Here is a 19543-nt window from a genome sequence, read left to right on the forward strand (position 1 = left end):
TAACTACCAGTATTTTTTTGGGTTTTAATTTCGCTGATAAAAATCTAAAATGGTTCCTATTTTATTCGAAAAATTATTTTTGCTTTTACTAAGCAACCGGTATTGCAAAAATTAGGCGAATGTCATTTCAATCCAAATTCGACTAAAAATATTTTAATCTTCTTCTTCTATTTTTGGCAATACCACCCCAAGAGATCTTGTGCCTTGCGCCATTAGTGGATTTTTTGACTTTTTTTCTTGATTTTTTTGTAGCTGGATCGTCAGTCCGAATGCGATTTGGGATCCTCGGTACGTTCGTTTAATCAATAATCTCTTTAATATAATTCATTTATATTTAATTTTAATCTTCATACAACCCATAATCTTTGAGGGTTACATTAATTTACTTTAAAATGTGTTGCAGCAGCTTATAATAAAGATGTTTCTTTCAGGACATTCTTCCTTTAAGTGGCACGACAACCTCTTGTCGCGGACTTGGTCCTACCAATTCTGACGATCATTGAATGTATTTATTCCTAGCCCTGTGTACCGGAGAAATGGTTCGAACTGTTGTGCGAATGCCGACAACAATAACCAATAAACCGCCCCAAAGCATATAACGAGAAAGCCATATAAACCACAGAGAATGTCATTACATAGAGTGGTAAGGAAAAATACATTAAGTAGAACATTTAGAAACAAATAAACTATACTTATATATTCTTGTACGACACCAAAAAAAAGGGAAAAGAAGTTAAAACGTGAATACAGATAAGAAAAGCACAAAACAGCGGTGTGCGAGTTTCAAGAAAGAGTTGAAAACCCAATACATGTCTATATATACCTTCTGTAAATGACAGTACATTATTCTATTGCACAGCTAACAGCTACTAAGCAAGTTAACGAACAATTCATAAAATACATCACTGCTTTTGTGGAATGGTTAAAGATTTGTATAAGTTTGTTGTGAAACACATCGTGAATCTGGGATAAGAATTTGGAAAGAGATAATATTTTTACCACACTTCAATTCGAATTGCATAATAATAACCCATATAGTCGTCATACTTGTAAGAACTTAATTGTTTTTTGGGGGGAAGGGCGAATTAAACAATTGCATTCCGAAAGGAACAAAACAACATACATAAAGTACGACCAGAGTAGAGTAATTGTAATCACAATCGCATATAGATATAATATATAATAATGTTAGAATGCATATTCACCCTGTGTCAGACTGGCTGGAAACCTCACAGCGGCAGCAGAACCGAAAACCCTGCCCCGTGGCGGCGTGAGCAGGGTGTAGTGGTGAAGGTGGAGTGCCACAATGGCGATTCGAATTCGTATGGTTAGTCCAGTGTTTTGTCGTTTGCGCCAGCCCGTCACGCGCACGGATGGTAAGCACCACGTGGTATTGATGCAACGGAGAACGACAAGCGGAGGGCTTCAGATGGAGGATGTCGGCCGGATGGACCGTGTGACGTCTGTTTGCTAAAACAAAAACAGCAACAACACAAAACACCCTCGTGCCAAAGGATGCTGGATGGAAGATGGCACGTGCGTCACGTGTCTACTACTGCTATCGCTGCTTACCTGGTGTCTGGTAGCGACAAGGATTTTATTTGCTGTATTTTACACGGCACCCGTTCGATGGCCTCGGCAAATCGATACACCGCTAAGCAGTCGCACACAGAGTAACACGAGCTGCACTGTAGAATAAGGAATGTCCTTGATCATTCTATGGCCGACGAGATGGAACTGTTACCAATGTTTCGTCCCATACAAATTACACTGCGAGTCTTCTTGGTCTGTTTCTGATTTTTTTCTGTTTAGACATTTAATGAACCAGCGAAGTAAACAGAACTTTTGTTAAATGTCAATGACAAATTTTCACACACCAGACAGAACGTAGAAATGAAATAAAAAAAACACTCTCGCACGTTCTACACAGCATGTGAAAATGCACAAAGCAGGAATATCTGATGGTGAAGTGTGGTAAGAAAATTGTCGCATGTAAAGGACTTCCAATTTTCTTATAAGTCGGGGCGCAACGCTTTCACCCCGACAAAGGTATAGAGTTACGTGCAACTTCACCAAATGTATGCCTCTGTCTACGGATTGGGAGCAAATTTTCGACTCTTCATACATAATGTTTCTTTTTTTACTAAAGAGAGGAAAAACACGCGCGCGTGTTTGTGTCCAGGAGTAATAAACCAAATTTTCCTACATAATTTGTATCTGAAAACGGTTCTGCGGGACTTTTGTTTTTGCAAAAAAAAAAACACACAAACAGACCGTTGATACCTGGACAGTGTCTATTACATAAGTCACCCAAAAGAAGGGTGATGCGATGTATATACATTTCCGATACAATATCACTAGACTGCTTTGCCTGACCATGTGTACAACGACTGTACGACCAATATTTAATCCAATTGTGTTGTTCTTCAAAAGCGTATTGCCTGTCACAGTGCTCCCTTAAGCACATGGGTTCATTTATTTCCCTTTTTTAACACCACTGTGTGAGCTGTATGTGTATACCTTCTCTTTTTCCGTTTTGCTATGAAACGTATTTTTCACTGTTTGGTTGATTGTACTGCTTGGTCTAGGCTGGCGCGTTGCACAATGTCGCGAAATTGATTGGAGAAAAACACAGCTGAACAGGATGAGACAAACTTTCTCTAAGCTTCCATTACATTGATGTACAAAGCCGAGCGAAAGTTGCAAATTTACACTTTTTTTCGTTAAGACTTTCGGCAAAACAGCTAATGAAACACTTCCACACTTATAGGATGACTAGCAGATGATGAAGGACTAGGGAAAACGTATGACTTTAGTTCAAATAATAAAAAAGCATTTACTAGCTCGATTTGCAAAATGAAATACGAACGCACACACGCAGTGAACGGCACCTCTTTTTTTTGTTTTTCCTTGACACCGGAAAAATGCAAAAAGGGAACCCGCTTTAAAGACGTTGCGCTCCCGTAGTCGATTCGTTCACATTTTGATTCACTCTAAAGGTTCTTGCAAAGGTATTAGGAACCGGAAGGTCTAAGGAACAAGAAGACAACGGCGATGTATGACACAATCTGCCGATGCTGCCTTTCACTCATATCCCTTTTCCATTTGTTAATGCTAATGTTGGAACTGGTTTGCACAGTAGAATGACCAGGACAGACAGACCAATCCATTGTTCATGCGCAGTAATCAGCAGACAAACGGTTATACGACGATCTGAAAATCCGGTCCTGATATCCGGTTCATTTAGCAAGAAGTAACTAGTAATGAAAAATAATATTCAAACATTTATCAAACATGTAGCGAAAAGTGCGAACTAGTGTTTGTATTTTAAGTGAAAACGTTTAAAATAAAACAAATCCTATATACAATTTACAATAGTGCTCTCTCTCAACGTGTATTACAACTATTTTTGTCAAATCTTTGCTTGTCATGCCGTTTATACGTCCGATTTCAAGTGCAAACATTAATGTTAACTTTCTGTAAAACTGTTAAATTCATTTGATTTGAGTGCTAAATTAAAATACATTATAAATACATTTATATCTAGAATAAATTGAACGTTAGGAAGAATTGATTGAATTTTCCAGGTTTTGACAATGATTTGCCTATATTTAGGCGCTCGTTTTGTTTTTGTCGTACTGCCTTTAGTAATCATATAGACTATATTTAGGCGTAATTTCTATGCGTTCCTTTACAGTTTTTTACATATCTATAAGGACACTTTTTGTTTGAATATAAAGGAAAATATTAAAAAAAGATAATTACAAATATCTTATCGGCAGGTCGCGAGTTGTTCAGTATACCATGCGAGTATTTAATATTATAAACATATTTTTTTGCTATAATTTTTTTAAAATGTTTGGTGAGTTCACACACCCGAACGGTATTTGAAGTAGACAGGACAGACTATCCAACTATGCTTCAACCAGTGTGCTTGTCTTTTCTGTAAAGCGCGTTTCTTATCAACCACCACAGGAATGTAGTTTATGTAAGCTAAACCAAACAAAAACTCTGATGATTTCGGTAAATAGGTTAGCTATAGTCGCGCAAAGGGTTGTTGGCTATTGTACCCTTCAAAGCGATTCTTTAAGGTTATCTGCGTATCCGATGCTTATCGTACGGCAGACCCTTTTTGACAAAGGTGCAGCCTTTTCTCTACCGGCAGGTTTATCAGCGCAAGATAAGTGTCGCGGACGATAACGTTGAGTCACGGTGGCATGCACGGTACCGCGTTATTAGCTGCGCTATGAGGTTCGTAATCGGCTTCAAAACAGTGATACCACAGTACACCTTTAATAGTGCAACCAAATCGTGACCGTATAAGTAATAGAAAGTTTGTTTCTATATTATTCTGCTGTGCTATAATATTTCTGCGCATGGAATTATACATGCAATCAACCGTATTCAGCATTTCAACCGATAGCCGAAGAAAACCCATTAGTCACAATCATCATGCTACGTCATCTGGTTAATGTACTGCGCTATATGCTGCAAGCGATACGGAAGAATATCAAACCTCTCATCTTGATAGCATCGTTTCTCACATTCATATGGCTGATTGCGGACACAGTACATCGGCCAGAATTTGTGCGGCATGCATCAAAACATACATTCCATTTTGGGAACCATTCAAAAAATCTCGACGAACGGTGGGATCAACGGTCAGTTGAGCAGTTTCTATATCTGCTGGAAATTGATATCAATGCTACGAGCGGTCCCGAAAATGGTCCAGTTTCAGAAGCATGTCAGTCGAAAAACACGTTGCTTTTTACAGCTTTTGCCGGCAGTACGGTGTCGGAAAACTTGTGGCATTACTTCTCCCTGATTGCCATACAAAACAGCTTAATGTCCGTGGCGAGTACGGAACGGATACAAGTTTTACTCACTGGCACGGCACGGACAGAGCTGAGCTTGCTTTTTGCGAGGTAACTGTTACTCCAGCGGGCATTTAATTCCTAGTTCTAACCATTGCTGTGGCTATTTTGTACAGTATACCATTTGAAGTAATCGATCTCGATACGATACGATGCTATTACATGCCGGCGGCATGCATTTTAAACAGCGACACAAACATCGAACTAGCTGCAGACAAGAATCAGGTTTACATACTCAACAATCAAGCGAAGCGCGTTGAGGAGATCGTTAAAGTTTCCTGGGAGCAACAAAGACAGTTCTTCAAGTATATCCCTTTCCGAACTTTTGTTCACAGTTCCCTTCTTATATTACGTTTTTATTTTAAATCATATTTACAGCATTCGCCCGGAAACCCAAAACACAGTCTACGACTTACTAAAGGAATTACGCCAACGCGCAAAACTGTACGGCGATGAAGATGATGTGACCAATCTTCAGTTGGTTGGTGTACATATTCGTGAGGAAGATGCACTACCTTTCGAGTACTACTATCGTGCCATTACATTTCAACGCAAAATGCATGATTCTGGCCTACTGTTCTTTGTGGTCATATGTGAAAATCCCACCGGTGAGATTTGCACTATGTTGAACGCACAAAGCGAGCGAATTGAAGTTATGCCAGAACACGATGAAATTGATGTTGATTTTGCGCTTATGATGATTTGCAATCACACGATCGTATCAAATGAACGTGACATATTTCCACCATTGCTTCGGGGAGTAGGCAATACTGTTGTGTTTGGCCAGCCAAACGATGGTAGTCGATATGCGAATGAGTTAGCTAACTATTTGGAGAATTGGTACAGTATTGTTTAGTGTAAGTGCGTAATGTGAGTATACCATAAAACAGTCAATAAATTAATGTGTTATTACATATGATAATTGCGACTCCATAACACCTTCAAGAGTTGTAGCTGAAATGCTTCGGTAATTTCTGATCATTTATCACACAATCAACCAATACAGCTACTACTTTCGGCTTAATATACCGATTTAACGTAAAAAAAACTTCTATAAGTCGATTATATGCTGGGCATGTCCAAGTAGCTTTGGCATGTTCCAAGGCAACATGTCCAAGTTGATTAAGTTTACGGTAATTAAAAAAACAATACATCAAAAAGCAAGAAAGTAGTTTTTTTTAATAAACTTTCAATTCATTAAGCGTTATTTTGTTTTTGTAACTTCAGCAACAGTTAAAATTTATTTTTTTATAAAAACAGGAATGAAAGGTAATGCATTCCTGTTTTTATAAAAAAATAAATCTTTACTGTGGCTGAAGTTCATTTTGGGGATCATAAACAACCGTTTCTATTGTTTCGATTCAGTACATTTCATGTGCTGGAAATTATCTATAGTATTTTTTTTTTTTTTTTTTGCTCGGTTAGAACGGCCTGGCCGTATCAAGACTTATTTTACCACGTAGCAGGATAGTCAGTCCATGCTACGGGGAGACGGTCCGGATGGGATTTGAACCCGGTCCTGCCGTGTGGACGGGCGCCGTTTTTCACATGCACCACCGGTCCGCCCCAAATTATCTATAGTAGTTGGTGTTATTTTTTTTTTTTGAACAATTTAAACCGAATAAACAGATTATAATGCGAATCTTTTATTCTACCTACATCAAAGCTACATCAAAGACCATAAATCTTTGAATATATTCTTTATATTAAGCAGTACCGCTTTTGTATAAATAATTATTCTGCAGCATTCCAGTGATTATGGAGAATAAGGAAAATAAGTTTTATAATAGAATTTAAAAAAACAATACATTGTGATACGTTTAAACAAATATAAAACCAGTCTATTTATTGTCTCCTCAACAAGAATATAAATCTGATACTTAATGGAAGTTTTCCAATTCTAGGAAGAAGCAGAATCACAGATTTAGTATTCTTTACTGTTTCACAGATATTTAACAACTAATAGTGATAACCACAATTAATATGATTTTGTTCCAGTGCGTTTGTTTCGTCGTTCCGTGGGCTTTATGGAACCGGTTGGCTCATTCAGTTGAACATCATTAACGCTGAGTGTTATTCCTACTTGTGCGAGGTAGTATGTAACCATGATATACGTCTGGAAATAAAAGCAATTTTTTATATATTTGTAGCTCTTTCTAATATGCTTCAATCACATACTTGTGCTGCTTGTATAGGTGTGAAAAATTTGTCAAATGCTATTATTCCATCAGATATGACGAATAATATGCTGGCAATGCCGCATACGAGTCTTGAATAGTTCTGAAATAAAAATGATTAAATTTCTATATAAAGTTCAACCATGATTGTAGTGAATATGATAGTCAACTTACATGTGATCCTTCAATTCGAGCCAATGATCTCCAACACATGGTCAATAATAATATAGCATAAAATGGAAGACATACTTTAATAATTGAGTTTAAATTCCCAAAGAACACAGCAATTGCTAAAATAAAAAAAAATAAAAAAAATATTATAAAACTGTAGTACCGGTTGTCCGAATAATTAAGAGATCTGATCATATAGCTAGACAATTTTTTACTGTCCCAGAAGAAAGTTTCTAAATTTGGCAGACCACATTTCTGGTTTGGTTGTGAAAAAAATAGGTGTTCCTCATGAGTTCTAACAAAAATTGTTCCCAGGGCCAGTATTGTCAATCCTTTGACAATAGGTTTTGACAATAGGACCAAAATTCGGTTTGGGTGTAATGAGAATTGGTAATAAACGAACGTAATTTATACTTACCCATAACCCCTAATAAATATAAGGTGACCCCAATCCATAGCTTGAGGGGTTTCATACCGAATGCCGATATATAAAAAACTTGTGCAATTCCAAAAGCACCCATGCCAGCTTCAAATAAATCGTAGTTCAGCAAAAAGTCTCCTACCGATGAAAATAAAAGCCCATACATGATGCGCTGTTGATATTGTTTCCTAAAAAACGGAGATAAAATTGTGTTTAAAACAAAAATAAAAAATTTAAAGCAATTTAAAAATTACGCACGTTGCGGCATTTTTTGAAGTTGTCAGCATGACGAAGAATAATAAACTGAATATTGGCATACATTTTAGCACAGTAGATGGGGTACTGCTACGATCCGTATGTTCAATCAGCGAGAAATATAGTAATACCGTTGTTATAAATGGAATCAACTTTGAGATAGTTGCATTATCCTAAAAATATATGGAAAAAATAGAAAAATGAAGGTAATTGATTAACCATATCAATTCATTAAAGACCAGCTCATGAAAGTAGAAACCTTGTAGAACGTTATTAATACTAAACAGAATATTCATAATTCCCTATCAATCCGTAATCAAATAAAATTTTGAAATTATTATTTACCTAATAAAAGAATTGTTTAACACGTGAAATCAAATCAATATGTTTCCCTAAACCTACAAAACATTGATATTTTTTCAGACTTACTAGATAAAAACAAAGATCGATAGGTAACGAAAAACAGGACCGAGTTTTATGTGATTGATGTAATCTTGCATTGGAGATGGATTATACTTTGGAGTAAAATTCGAAGGGGATTGCATGATGATAAGATTACAGCAAATACTTACATTTTTCCCGATAGCACTTTGCGCCATAATTATCGTTATCGTACAGTTGCTGATTACTACACTGTTATGGTTCTTTTTATTCGTTTATGGATTTATTTTCATACAAAAAAGCGATGAAGTCCTAGAATGAAATAAAATTTAGTACAATTAACACAAGATAATTCTACATATGGTTTTAAAAAACACCCGGCCACTTAAATACACCTTTGGGTTAAATAAGTTTTAGGAAAGCCTGCTTTCGTTACAAAATGATTAAAAATTACGGTAATGCTTAGCTACAAGTTGGGAAAATAAAATGAAGTGCAAAAATTGATAATACTAATACTGATGCACTGTGTTTTAGTTGTTTCATCAATTTTATTACATGGAATAGCCTAAAGCAATTGAATATAAGCCAGCATGCTGAGTTTTGTTAGTTGTAATAGTCTCTCGCTGAAGTTCGATAAACACTATTGCCAATCTTAGCTTCAAAATTACCACTTGATTACAAATCGTCAGCCTGACCAATTTTATATACACAACCGAACAACACTACACTCAAATCAACACTTAGGATGAGCGGCTGCAATACGTGCCGAGGTCAACTTTGTGATCGGTCAAAAATAAAAAGTGAATGGTTCTGATAACAGAGCGACATTATCACTATGTGAAGCAGATTATTTTTATTGCACTTTTGAGGCAAACTTTTGTTAATCATAATCACACATTACGGATTAAATGTAATTCACTTCTAATTTCAGAAAGGGTTTGCTATACAATCAACTTTACTCCAGATAAATATAATAAGCAAGACATGATAAAAAGAAATGCATAGTAAAGTAATTAAAACGATTTACGTGTTAATATGAATGCCAGACAACTAGTCTCTAAAGCCAATACTTAAACATACGATTAATTGAAAAGTACTATAGATCAACAGTTAAGATCATTTGTTTAACAGAACACCAAAGCAATAAACGGCACCATTTTCATTGTCTAAAAAGTAGCAGAAATGTTAGAGAATTTACATTACAAAGCACATCAAGAACAGCAAAAAAATCCTAGGTTTGTTTACACTTATTTGGACAAAAAATGTTTTAATTTTTTTTTTTGACATGTGTGCCATGAATCCCAAGTAACAAATTTTACTCCTCTCGACACGTACCAACAAACAGTTAAAAAGAACTGAAAAAATTGTCGTATACCGTAAATAGGCATACAGTAATTACCCGAGATACGCGGATGATGCGTTCCAGAGAAATCCGCGTATCTCGAAAATCCGCGTATCTCGAATACTGGATGACATGTAGTTTATACCTCCTATTCAGGGATCCAATGTGTGCGCAAGAAGAAAAGAAACACAACAGACCGTTATTTAATCATATTTAACACGTTCAACGATTTAAGATATACGGCCTGGCCGTTGTTAGGTGAAATAAAAAAACACGTTCAACGCCGTATCAAAAAATGCAACAAATCTACGGCGATGAATGTGTTAAACATAATTTTCAATAACATTTTATTCATTATGCATGGAACGAAAAATTATTTTATTGATGTAATAAAAGTTTACAAATAACTAAATTCATAAAGGAACGAATAAAATATAACTATAAAAGATAAAGTATAAAGTATAAGTTATAAACTCCTCTTTCTGTCAAATTTTAAAAACCGCGTATCTCCGAATCCGCGTATGTCGAGGACCGCGTAACTCGGATATTTACTGTATATTGAATTGCTGATATTGTTAGCATCATTGATTGTGTCAAACACAAAGCATCTATTGATAATTTCATTCTGATTGCTGAAAATACAAACACAGAAAGTAAACAAAATTCTATTTGACGCTGCTTGCTGATTCGGAAAGCAGCTGTCGGTTATTTGAGCGTATCAGAGTGATTTGAGAGAAGGTGTCGTAATAGCCCTTTGCGCGATGTGACATCTTCGTCGAATTTTTGACGTTTACTTGACCGCAATGTAAACAAATTTTGGTCAAGTTTGAGAAAACACGTATAACGTAGTTATTTCAGTGTAAATTTGAAGGAGCGTTCACATTGTAGAACAATACAGTTATACGTAACAAAACATTGTTACGTATAAGTTGTCTGGCACAACAAATTTCAAACCCAGAAATTCTGGGTTCGTCATCTGGCGTAACAATACATATGCTCGAATTTAGCGTATTCGAGCAGTTGAGCAACGAAACAAATATTTAAACAAAAAAATCGTTTGAAGCATCAAATTGAATGGTTTTTACGTGGTCTGTAATTGGAAAAACCACATTTTATCAATAAATTAAGAACATGTTACGCTAGAGTGAGAAGATTTGCGTCCACACTTGTTACGGCACATTCAGTGTTGCGAAATGGCAGTTTGACAGCAGATGTTATGCTCGAATGCCAGTCGAGCATATGTTACGCCTGTAATCTGGACGCTCCTTGATAGAAAAAGAAGAATAAAAGCAATTAGAAAATTGTACGATAAAATTAATTTAACCGTATGCAAGTTCCTAATCAGCTGATTCCATTCGGTCAAGTAAACGTCAAACTGGTACTTGTCTTCTACTTCTTTCCATTTGTCAAAACAGGGTTTACGACACCTCCTCTCAACTCACTTTGAGCTACAGCATCGATTTTCACCACAATTTTACCACCGGCATGAGGTGAATATACAAATCATACGACTGGGTTTTTGAAGCGTAGAAACAGTCAAATTCTATGCTGTTTCGAAAGAAAGAGCAAGAAACTACAGGGTGTCGCGCGCGCCTGTCACACGAACACACCGAGCATATCGATGTAGAGTGTGATGTGTTTGGGAGAGTGTTTTTCTATCTCCCCTCGACAGACTGCATTTAACATTTTGTGTGCAGCGGAAATCGATGGGAAAATGGAATAGAATATTTGTTCTAATAGTGACACAATGTGTGACTCACATCATAATCACATTGTTTGTAATTTGTGATGAAGGCAAGAGAATAATAGTGTTTCCTTTATACATAGTTTGGCGGTGGTTTTTTTTTCTTCTTAACATGGCTTGAGTTGTGAGAGTGCCAAGCGTGGCTATATCAATTGCAAATAAATAACATGTGTCGTGAGCTTCAGAGAGAAGTTGTGCATGTGTGAATACAGGTTTTTCTGTGTGCCAAATATGAAAAATGGATTCAATTTGTGTGTTTAGCTTAAAGAATTCATTTTCACCAATACCGCTTCGAAGGCACAACGAAAACAACGCGCACATCGACAAGAAGTAGAAGAAGTTAAAGCATTAAAACAAAAATTTTATTTCTACACCGCGCATCAAACGTGAATGTGAGAAGGAGAGAGGAGAGTGCTAACGCCAGAATGAGGTATCCAGATATATAGTGAAAAAGAGAGTGGAACGACGAAAGAATATTAGAGCGAAGAGCGCATTTGGCTATGTGAATAAATAGCAATATACAAAAAAAAGTCAACAATCAAAAATCTCTCTGCAGAAAATGGGAATCTCAACCAAAGGTTATTTTTTCTTCTCACTCAGTTTGTAAACCTTCATGCAACTTCAATTCGATTTCAAAATGCAAAAAAAACACAAATCAAATTGATTAATTTCACGGGTATTGTATAAATGAAATACTTTTCGTATGGTTTGGGTTCGTTTGCTAACGGTTGTATCGTTCCGAAACTTTTACATCTTTGTACGTTTTTCTCACGTTGTATTTTGCTATGGTTTCGTCTCACCTAGGCAGGATGTGACCTTTCTCCCGAGCACACATACAACGCATACGCTATTATGAGAGAATCACAGATTTGACAGGTTAAAGCGCATACTTTCTCTTTCGCGCCCCAAGCGCGTGCGTCTTCTCGCTCTTGTCTCTCGAATCTCAAGCGAGCGCACATTCGGCCAACACCAAGATGCTGGCGATGGAAACAGCCGGGATTATTACGAATCCACGGTGAATGTAGCATACTTTTTCTTCCTTACGCCATCTCGTGCATCTGGTGCGCGGTGCTGCTAGATGACGTTTGGCTGGGTGATGATGGTGGCCGATGGGTCGCTGCACCTGCTGCGAATGCAATATAATCTACCGAAAAGTGCATTCCAAACCCCAGTAGGGAATGGTCGCGAGTACAGTGCAGTGCATGCATACGAACGGACCATCGAAGACGACGAACAGCACACATACAACGGTGAACGGTGAGAACACCCACATCCATTCTACTACGAAAGCCTAGGCGTGCGTACGATTACGAACCTACCAAAAAGCTGCATCCGGTTTGCAGTTTCGGTGCAGCCCTGATTCCGTTCGACGGAAAATGTTGGTTAGGATAAATGATTTGCAGACTGACACAACATTGATTATTCGCGCCAGAGACTACCCGGTAGACGGCATCTGTACCAAGTGTGTTTTTTATGTAAAGCTGTGAAGACATGGATTCTTCGGAGTAAAGATTGTAGTACGTGTTGAACAATTCGGCAATCGGTTCAGTGCAGTTTTCTTTAAGCCAGAATCAATGCATAGATTTTACTTAAAGCCGACCTCCGAGATATAAACATACACACATTACATTACTACTCATTCAACAGCAATAGCAGCAGAAACAAATAAGTTCCGAAGCAACTTTGATCGATCGAAGCAAAGTTTTGGCGTGTGTCTGTGTACATAAGTGAGCGAAAACACAATGCATTTCACCGTCAGTGCTACACACTGTACCGCGGTTTCCCTCAGTATGGTTTGTCACCGGGAACAACCTGCGGCAACCAGGGCAACATTATCCCGCATTTATTAAAATCTTGTCACGCCACTGTGTATGCGTGTGTGTGAGTGTTTGCATCGGTGTTAAAATTGTTAGCAAACAGCAGCTGCTGACCCCCGCCCGCCCCCGCTCCATCGTTACATCGCAAATCATCCGCGGTTTCCCTGCGCGCTGCAATCAAATTCAGCTTCCACCATCAGCAGAGAAACATCTTTGCAGCAGGAACAAACAATTAACTGTCCGGTCGATACATCTTCGTCGCTCGTTGTAAACCAGCACAAACCAAGCACCCGTTCCCGGCCGTGTTTTGTGCGGAAGAGCAACAGGAAACGGCACGGCAATGGCGACTCCGAAGGATGAGCGAGCGAATAATTTGGCCACCATGCCAATTAATGGTAAGTGAAGTAAAACATTTGTTTAATATTGTGTTTTTTTCTGGTTTTTTTTGAGGTTACTGCTTTGAAAAATAGTCCAACTATAGTGAAGGCAACAGTAAGAGTTGAAAATGCCAAATACTATAATCTTCAAATCATTGCATCGGGTGAAACGTGGAAGTAAAAAATGAAATACATAAAAGATATCTTTTATATTTGTTGAAAGTAACAATTGTTGCATTCACCTATCGTATATTTATAGGAGTAAAACAATTATTATAGTACAATGTATAAGAATGAAAAATCATCATGAGGATAAGGTTAGATTTTTCCAATCTAAACATTCCGATTTATCTTTAGATGCAAAGTATGACACACAATAGAAGGAAAACAGATTAAATTATGCACGTAACCTTGGTGCAGCACGCTTTGGCGTGGAACTGATGAGTAAAACACTCTTTCGGTTTGATGTCGTTCGCTTCAATTAAGGGAGACGTAACCGCCTCCAACAGGTTTTGCCGTACCTACAAATTGCCTGCTCCTCTGGTAAACATGACGAGCTGATAGAAAAATTATTTCCTAAATTGTTTCCTCCAGCGCTGTGCCCTGTGATATATGGGGAGCATTAGTTGGTACGGTGTTTGGCATAAGCTGTTTCGCTTCTAATACACTGCCCGAGATGACACATCCGATTTCCCCATGCACTCTCCTCCCACACCATCCTACACACCCATTGACAAGTGACCGTGGCATAATCTAAGAGAAATGCAAAAAAAAAGATTAAAAACCGATTGCTAGTGCACCGAGCATTATGTAGTAGAAGTGTGTGTATGTGTGTTTGTGGCTGGTAAAGAAGAGAAATGATGGAAACTGCACATTATCGACCTTATGGTCCAATCAACCTCAACCTAAATTCCGATATTCTTTCAAGAAGCTAAATTATCTTTATTCAAGTTTTCGATATCCCGTATCTATATAAATTAAAGTATTGTTTAAAAAAGTCATGCATGTGTGTTAATATATTGTATGTGTATTTATTAGCTTCGGTAGCAAACTCCGATCTATTGCACCTTGTTCCTTGTTATCTAAAACACCCACACCAATCAACCAGAAGCAGCAGAAGCGTTTGATCTAGCAATAACACTGCATGCGTCCGCTGTTTGCCAACATGTTGATGACAAATTTTCTTCGAATGAAAATTATTCACCAATCAAACCGTCGATCAAACGCGTCAAGTGTGTAACAAAGAAATCGTATATGTGCATAGAGAACCGCAGTAAGACGAGTATGTGTGTATATGGTGGTAAGCGTGTTGTGTGTACTTTTCTCGGCTACATTATCCCCGGTTTTCCTGTTCTACGTCCCACTAATGTCCGTTCCCAACATCCGGATGTGTCTCTGATTCATCACAAATGTCTACTTTTCACCCTTTAAAACAATTAGAAATAGTTCGTTCTATCACTTCGTAGCAGGTATGAGGTATGAGTGTTTTAAAAATAGATATTATTGAACTTGGTTCATTCCGACATGGACGTCCAGTTCGTATTCCTAAATGTAATATCATGTACTTGAAGTATTAAGAGTTACACATTTCACGACAAACCACATTTCGTATGGCGACAATGGAGACCGATCTTTCGATGATGATGTGATCATGAGACATGTAAAGTTGAACAAACCTTTGCTCAGTAAATTGTACATTAAATAGATCAAGATGGCTTAATCTTTCTTCACGTAAATATCATTTTTAAAAAAAGAAAGAGTACCAACATAAATATAATTTTTGAAAAGATTTAGAATTGCTTTGGAGGATACATTACAGGGTTTCTCAGACCAGCTCAACACCGTAACACCACTTTTCAACAACGTAAAATGTGTATCCGAAATTGTACATACAATTCGAACCCGGTCACTCTTTTCGACATGGTAAAACTAGATCTCGAATCCATAAAATCATTACTCGACACTGGGAAATACGTATTCGGTAGATCTGTCATGCAACCTGTTTAGTCTACGTATTTCGATGCTCCATTGTAATCGATCTTCAAGCATTTGAAAAATTAAACGTAAGTTTTACAGTCGAAGCTAATTTTCATTTGTAAAACAACATAAATATTTATGAATTGGTTGCTTTTACTTGTATATTTATCTTTCTATGATTCAGTGCTCTTTTAGTTCGCATGAAGCAAAATCAAGAAAATAATTTGTTTCTTAGCCCATATTTATTTATTGCATATAATGTTAGGAGGAATTCAGTATTTTTTATGTTTACTATTGTTATAGTTTATGGAAATTAATTGTTCAAGATAAAATCTATAAACTATATGATAATTATTTGATTATATAAAATGAAATGTAACGGATGTTGAAAGTATCGAAATAGGCAGCATAAACATTCAGTCAGCGACGTGTTCGTCAAGTACGCACTTCCCAGTGTCGAGTAATGGTTTTACGGATTCCAGACCTAGTTTTAGCGTATTGAAAAGAGTTACTGGATTCGAAATGGATATACAATTTCGGGTACACATTTTACGTTGTTGAAAAGTCGTGTTACTGTGTTGAGCTGGCCTGAGAAACCCTGTAAAGTTCCATAAAAGCTAACTTTGATATTCCATTGTTGTATCACATTTTAGTGATATCAACTAATAGTTGAAATAGGTTGTTACACTGAACATTATTAACTTACTTATCAGATGATACTACCGCATCTCGATCTTGACCTACAGCAGGAGTCCCCTAAACTGCAGGTTAAGCATCGTCGTCCTCTAATCCAATGTCCCGCCCTTCCTTGCGGACGTGTCAATGCCAACGCTCTATTTCAGCTTGAGACTACCTCACCTCGTCTGTCAATGTGGAGGACCTTAACGGACTCTAGGGGTTGAGTCGTCCGGTGCCATTCGAATGACTTGACTGGCCCATCAGAGCTTGACGAGTCTAATAACTCATAAAGATCGTCAATATAGCGGATCTGTCCACACGGATCTGTAGTGCTAATAGGGTTTCGTTATGTTTCAAAGGTGTATGTGAGTAATGGAACTTTATATGTTTGATATAGTATCGATCATCGCGACAGGTGTTCTAAGAGGAAAAGGTGTTTTGAGTTCCTCAGACTATAGAAAGACCAGTTGTTCGGTGCTGACATTTGACCCAAGATAGGTGAAAGTGTGATCTCCTATCTGTACGTCTTTCCTCCGTAAGTCAGAATTTGTTACCATGACGATGCCACCCTCAATTTGTTCAAGTTCAAGTTCAAGTTTTTTTCTGTCGCCTGCTCGATCCTTTAGTAGGCATCTGCGACATAGTAGAGCCAGACACCAATGATGTCTAAGTCATCAGCGTATGCCAGCATCTGGATTGATCTTACAAAAGATAGTTTTGAGACTTTTCCATCCACAATGGAAACCACTGACCTGACGTTGTCTTTGGCATTGTCGTTCGTACAAGTCTGGTAAGCTTGGTTAATATCTCAAATGACCTCAATGCGTCCTATATTTCTGCCATTTTCTCCAAAATCTGCCGCATGGTGAAGATCTGATCAGTAGCTGATTGTCTGCTTCGCAATCTCCTGTGATAGTTTCCAAGAAGTTCCTTCTACGAATGGGATAAATTGAACTTGTAGTACAAGGGAGAATATATTGTATTCAACACCATAATATCCCTGTAATTGCTACACTCTAGTTTGTCTTTTTTCTTGTATATGGAGTAGATTATTGCCTGTTTCTGTAATCCGTAGCAATCATTGAGGGAAGGTCTCAAGATTCGCAATAGCAACATATACAGCATGTACTATAACATATAATTTGCCACCACATTATCAATAATTGGTGTGAAAATGTATAAGTATATTTGACGGTATTTGCAAATGGGATAATATATCTATTCTGGATGACAAAACTGCAAGTGTCTGTAGTGTTTCATAAAGGCATCTAAAAAAGTTTATATTAAGGCCACACTTTCGTTTTGCTTTATGAAGTTCCAATTGAAGAACTGGATATATATTAATAAGGAACTGTTTTTACAAATTCGTGGCCTGTTTTGTAATAGAATTGTGTGGTTGGTTTATAAATAGACAAATAAATCGAGCACACGTTACTTTCCTAGCAAATGAAGCCCTTCGAATCCTAGTCTTAGAACAAGAACATAGATTGAAGTAAAATATAATAAAATTTCATATAGGTTAACGTTATGCGCAATACTAAAAAAATGTATAATACGACATTTCAAAAACGACCAAGACACAGACTGAAATAAAAAAAATCAGACTTTGAAGAAATAAAAACAGTAGATATACTGGACAAAGGCACTACATCTGATCAAATAACAACTAATACAACGAATAGATAAGCCGACATCATCAACATCTTCTAAACAGAAATGGGAAAAGTCAATAAAAATTGGTGCAACGTCTGATCAAAGACAAAAAAGGGGGAAATCCTCTTAAGCCAGAAACAATTCTTGTTTCAAACAGAACACAGAAATATTATCAGGACATGACCACTCAAGCTATATTATTGGCTAGCAATAATGAATATTCAGGGAAATAGGAACCGTGGTATGTGCAGAATATCCAACACGATTCTCGACTGCTCGAAATACAGCATTACGAACAAGACAATCAAAGAACAATTGAAGGGGAAATGGCTAGAAAACATAAGAAATACCATCGATAAAAAATGAAGTACAGCGGAGTGCCGATTATTAGGGTACCTTTTATCCGGATGCCCTGTTATCCGTGCAGCTCGGAAATGACAGTTCCAAAGGCGAATTGACATATTAACTGCAAACCGGTGAATGCAAAAAATAAAAGCCTCAATAGAAAATGATACAATTTGCTCAAGTTCGACCAAATAGAATTTTATTTTGCAAAGTGCACCTAAGAAAATTAACATCTAGTTTCAGAAAAAAAGTCCACCCATTACACGCTAAACACTAATATATTTTTTTAATTATTATTAATACGGCATTTAGCCTAATTTAGCCTAGCACAACACTAATATTTATCAATAAAAAGAGTTGTGCCAATTATCCGAAGGGCTGAGTCCCGATGAGCACGGATAATCGGCATTCCACCGGCATTTGTATGTATATACAAATAATGTTCAAACGCAAAAATATTACGAGTCTAGTTGGAGAGAGATATTCATATTTTGCAAAATTTTGCATACGCTGCTATAGAAGCGGTCTCAGTGAGAAAAAATTCAAAAAATTTTTTTGCTAGCCACTATATCTTTGGCGCAACTTTCACATTGGACGTTACTTTTTTTCGTATTTTCAAATACGATTCCATTTACTTCAATTCGTATTTTTAAATACCTGGTAATTTCTGCACAATAAAATGCTACGGCTAGGCCGTTGAACAGGAATAAAAAAAACAAGTTATTCCTTGGTCATACGGCTGATAAACTTGATTAACTACACCAAACAATAAAAATTCAATAATACAAGTCAAATACAAATAAAACCAATTAAAATAAAAAAATAATAAATCATATTCACTCTACAATGTGGTGGGCCCGTGGTGCCCCGGATTAACGGAGCCGGCCCACACGGCAGGACTGGGGATCAAATCCCATCCGGACCGTTCCCCCGTAGCAAGGACTGACTATCCTGCTAGGTGGTAAAATACACTTGTCAAATTCGAACGTAGTGGCACACGATTTGACCGTAGTGGCACGCTGCCGAAGGTGATGGCACGCGATTTGAAGCAGACGGCATGCGGTTCGAGGCAGATGGCACGATATTCGAACGTAGCTGGAAACAGGTGTAAGTCTTGATACGGCCAGGCCGTTCTAACCGAGCAAAAAATAAAAATAAATAATCACTTTACAAAACAAACAAAATAAAGAAATAGAGTTAAAAGACTACTCAATAGGGACAGTGAATTAGAGGTGTGATCATAATTTTTTTAGATACAAAACAGAAGTAACTTCACATTTTTTAGAAGTAATCTCTATTATCAAAAAATCAGTTATGTTCTTCGTGGGCAA

General features: G+C 37.2%; 4 protein-coding genes and 1 long non-coding RNA gene across 11 annotated transcripts in view; 2 read left to right on the plus strand and 3 right to left on the minus strand.

Moving 5' to 3' along the window:
• Positions 1-1315, minus strand: part of LOC125774869 (solute carrier family 41 member 1) — a 33553-nt gene extending 32238 nt beyond the window's left edge. The window contains exon 1 of the mRNA XM_049445254.1: positions 1206-1315. The gene's annotated coding sequence lies outside the window, so the exon portion shown is untranslated. The remainder of the gene's footprint in view (positions 1-1205) is intronic.
• Positions 1313-3024, minus strand: LOC125760479 (uncharacterized). Its single transcript, XR_007418002.1, has 3 exons — positions 2521-3024; positions 1573-1804; positions 1313-1470 (listed from the first exon to the last, which is right to left on the minus strand). It is a non-coding gene; the product is annotated as an uncharacterized LOC125760479 (long non-coding RNA).
• A 1214-nt stretch (positions 3025-4238) lies between these two features.
• Positions 4239-5796, plus strand: LOC125775117 (uncharacterized). Its single transcript, XM_049445614.1, has 3 exons — positions 4239-4925; positions 4991-5179; positions 5253-5796. The coding sequence occupies exons 1-3, from the start codon at positions 4453-4455 to the stop codon at positions 5728-5730; spliced, it is 1140 nt and encodes a 379-aa protein (XP_049301571.1). The 5' UTR covers positions 4239-4452; the 3' UTR covers positions 5731-5796.
• Positions 5797-6689: 893 nt separating this feature from the next.
• LOC125775213 (lysoplasmalogenase-like protein TMEM86A) lies at positions 6690-9558 on the minus strand. Of its 7 annotated transcripts, none has more exons than XM_049445787.1 (7): positions 9478-9558; positions 8471-8591; positions 7902-8071; positions 7641-7831; positions 7226-7341; positions 7053-7154; positions 6690-6990 (listed from the first exon to the last, which is right to left on the minus strand). In XM_049445787.1, the coding sequence occupies exons 2-7, from the start codon at positions 8495-8497 to the stop codon at positions 6853-6855; spliced, it is 744 nt and encodes a 247-aa protein (XP_049301744.1). In that variant the 5' UTR covers positions 8498-8591; positions 9478-9558; the 3' UTR covers positions 6690-6852. The 7 variants fall into 7 exon arrangements, with proteins under 7 accessions (XP_049301744.1, XP_049301792.1, XP_049301733.1 ...); XM_049445835.1 differs by having other exon boundaries at positions 9483-9525; XM_049445776.1 differs by lacking the exon at positions 9478-9558 and adding an exon at positions 9307-9469.
• A 1584-nt stretch (positions 9559-11142) lies between these two features.
• The window catches only part of LOC125774796 (guanine nucleotide-releasing factor 2), a 55758-nt gene continuing 47357 nt past the window's right edge, over positions 11143-19543 (plus strand). The window contains exons 1-2 of the mRNA XM_049445058.1: positions 11143-11943; positions 13013-13577. Coding sequence (XP_049301015.1) covers positions 13523-13577 — 55 coding nt within the window. The 5' untranslated portion in view covers positions 11143-11943; positions 13013-13522. The remainder of the gene's footprint in view (positions 11944-13012; positions 13578-19543) is intronic.

Source organism: Anopheles funestus, chromosome X (genome assembly GCF_943734845.2).
Source record: "Anopheles funestus chromosome X, idAnoFuneDA-416_04, whole genome shotgun sequence".
Taxonomy (NCBI): domain Eukaryota; kingdom Metazoa; phylum Arthropoda; class Insecta; order Diptera; family Culicidae; genus Anopheles; species Anopheles funestus.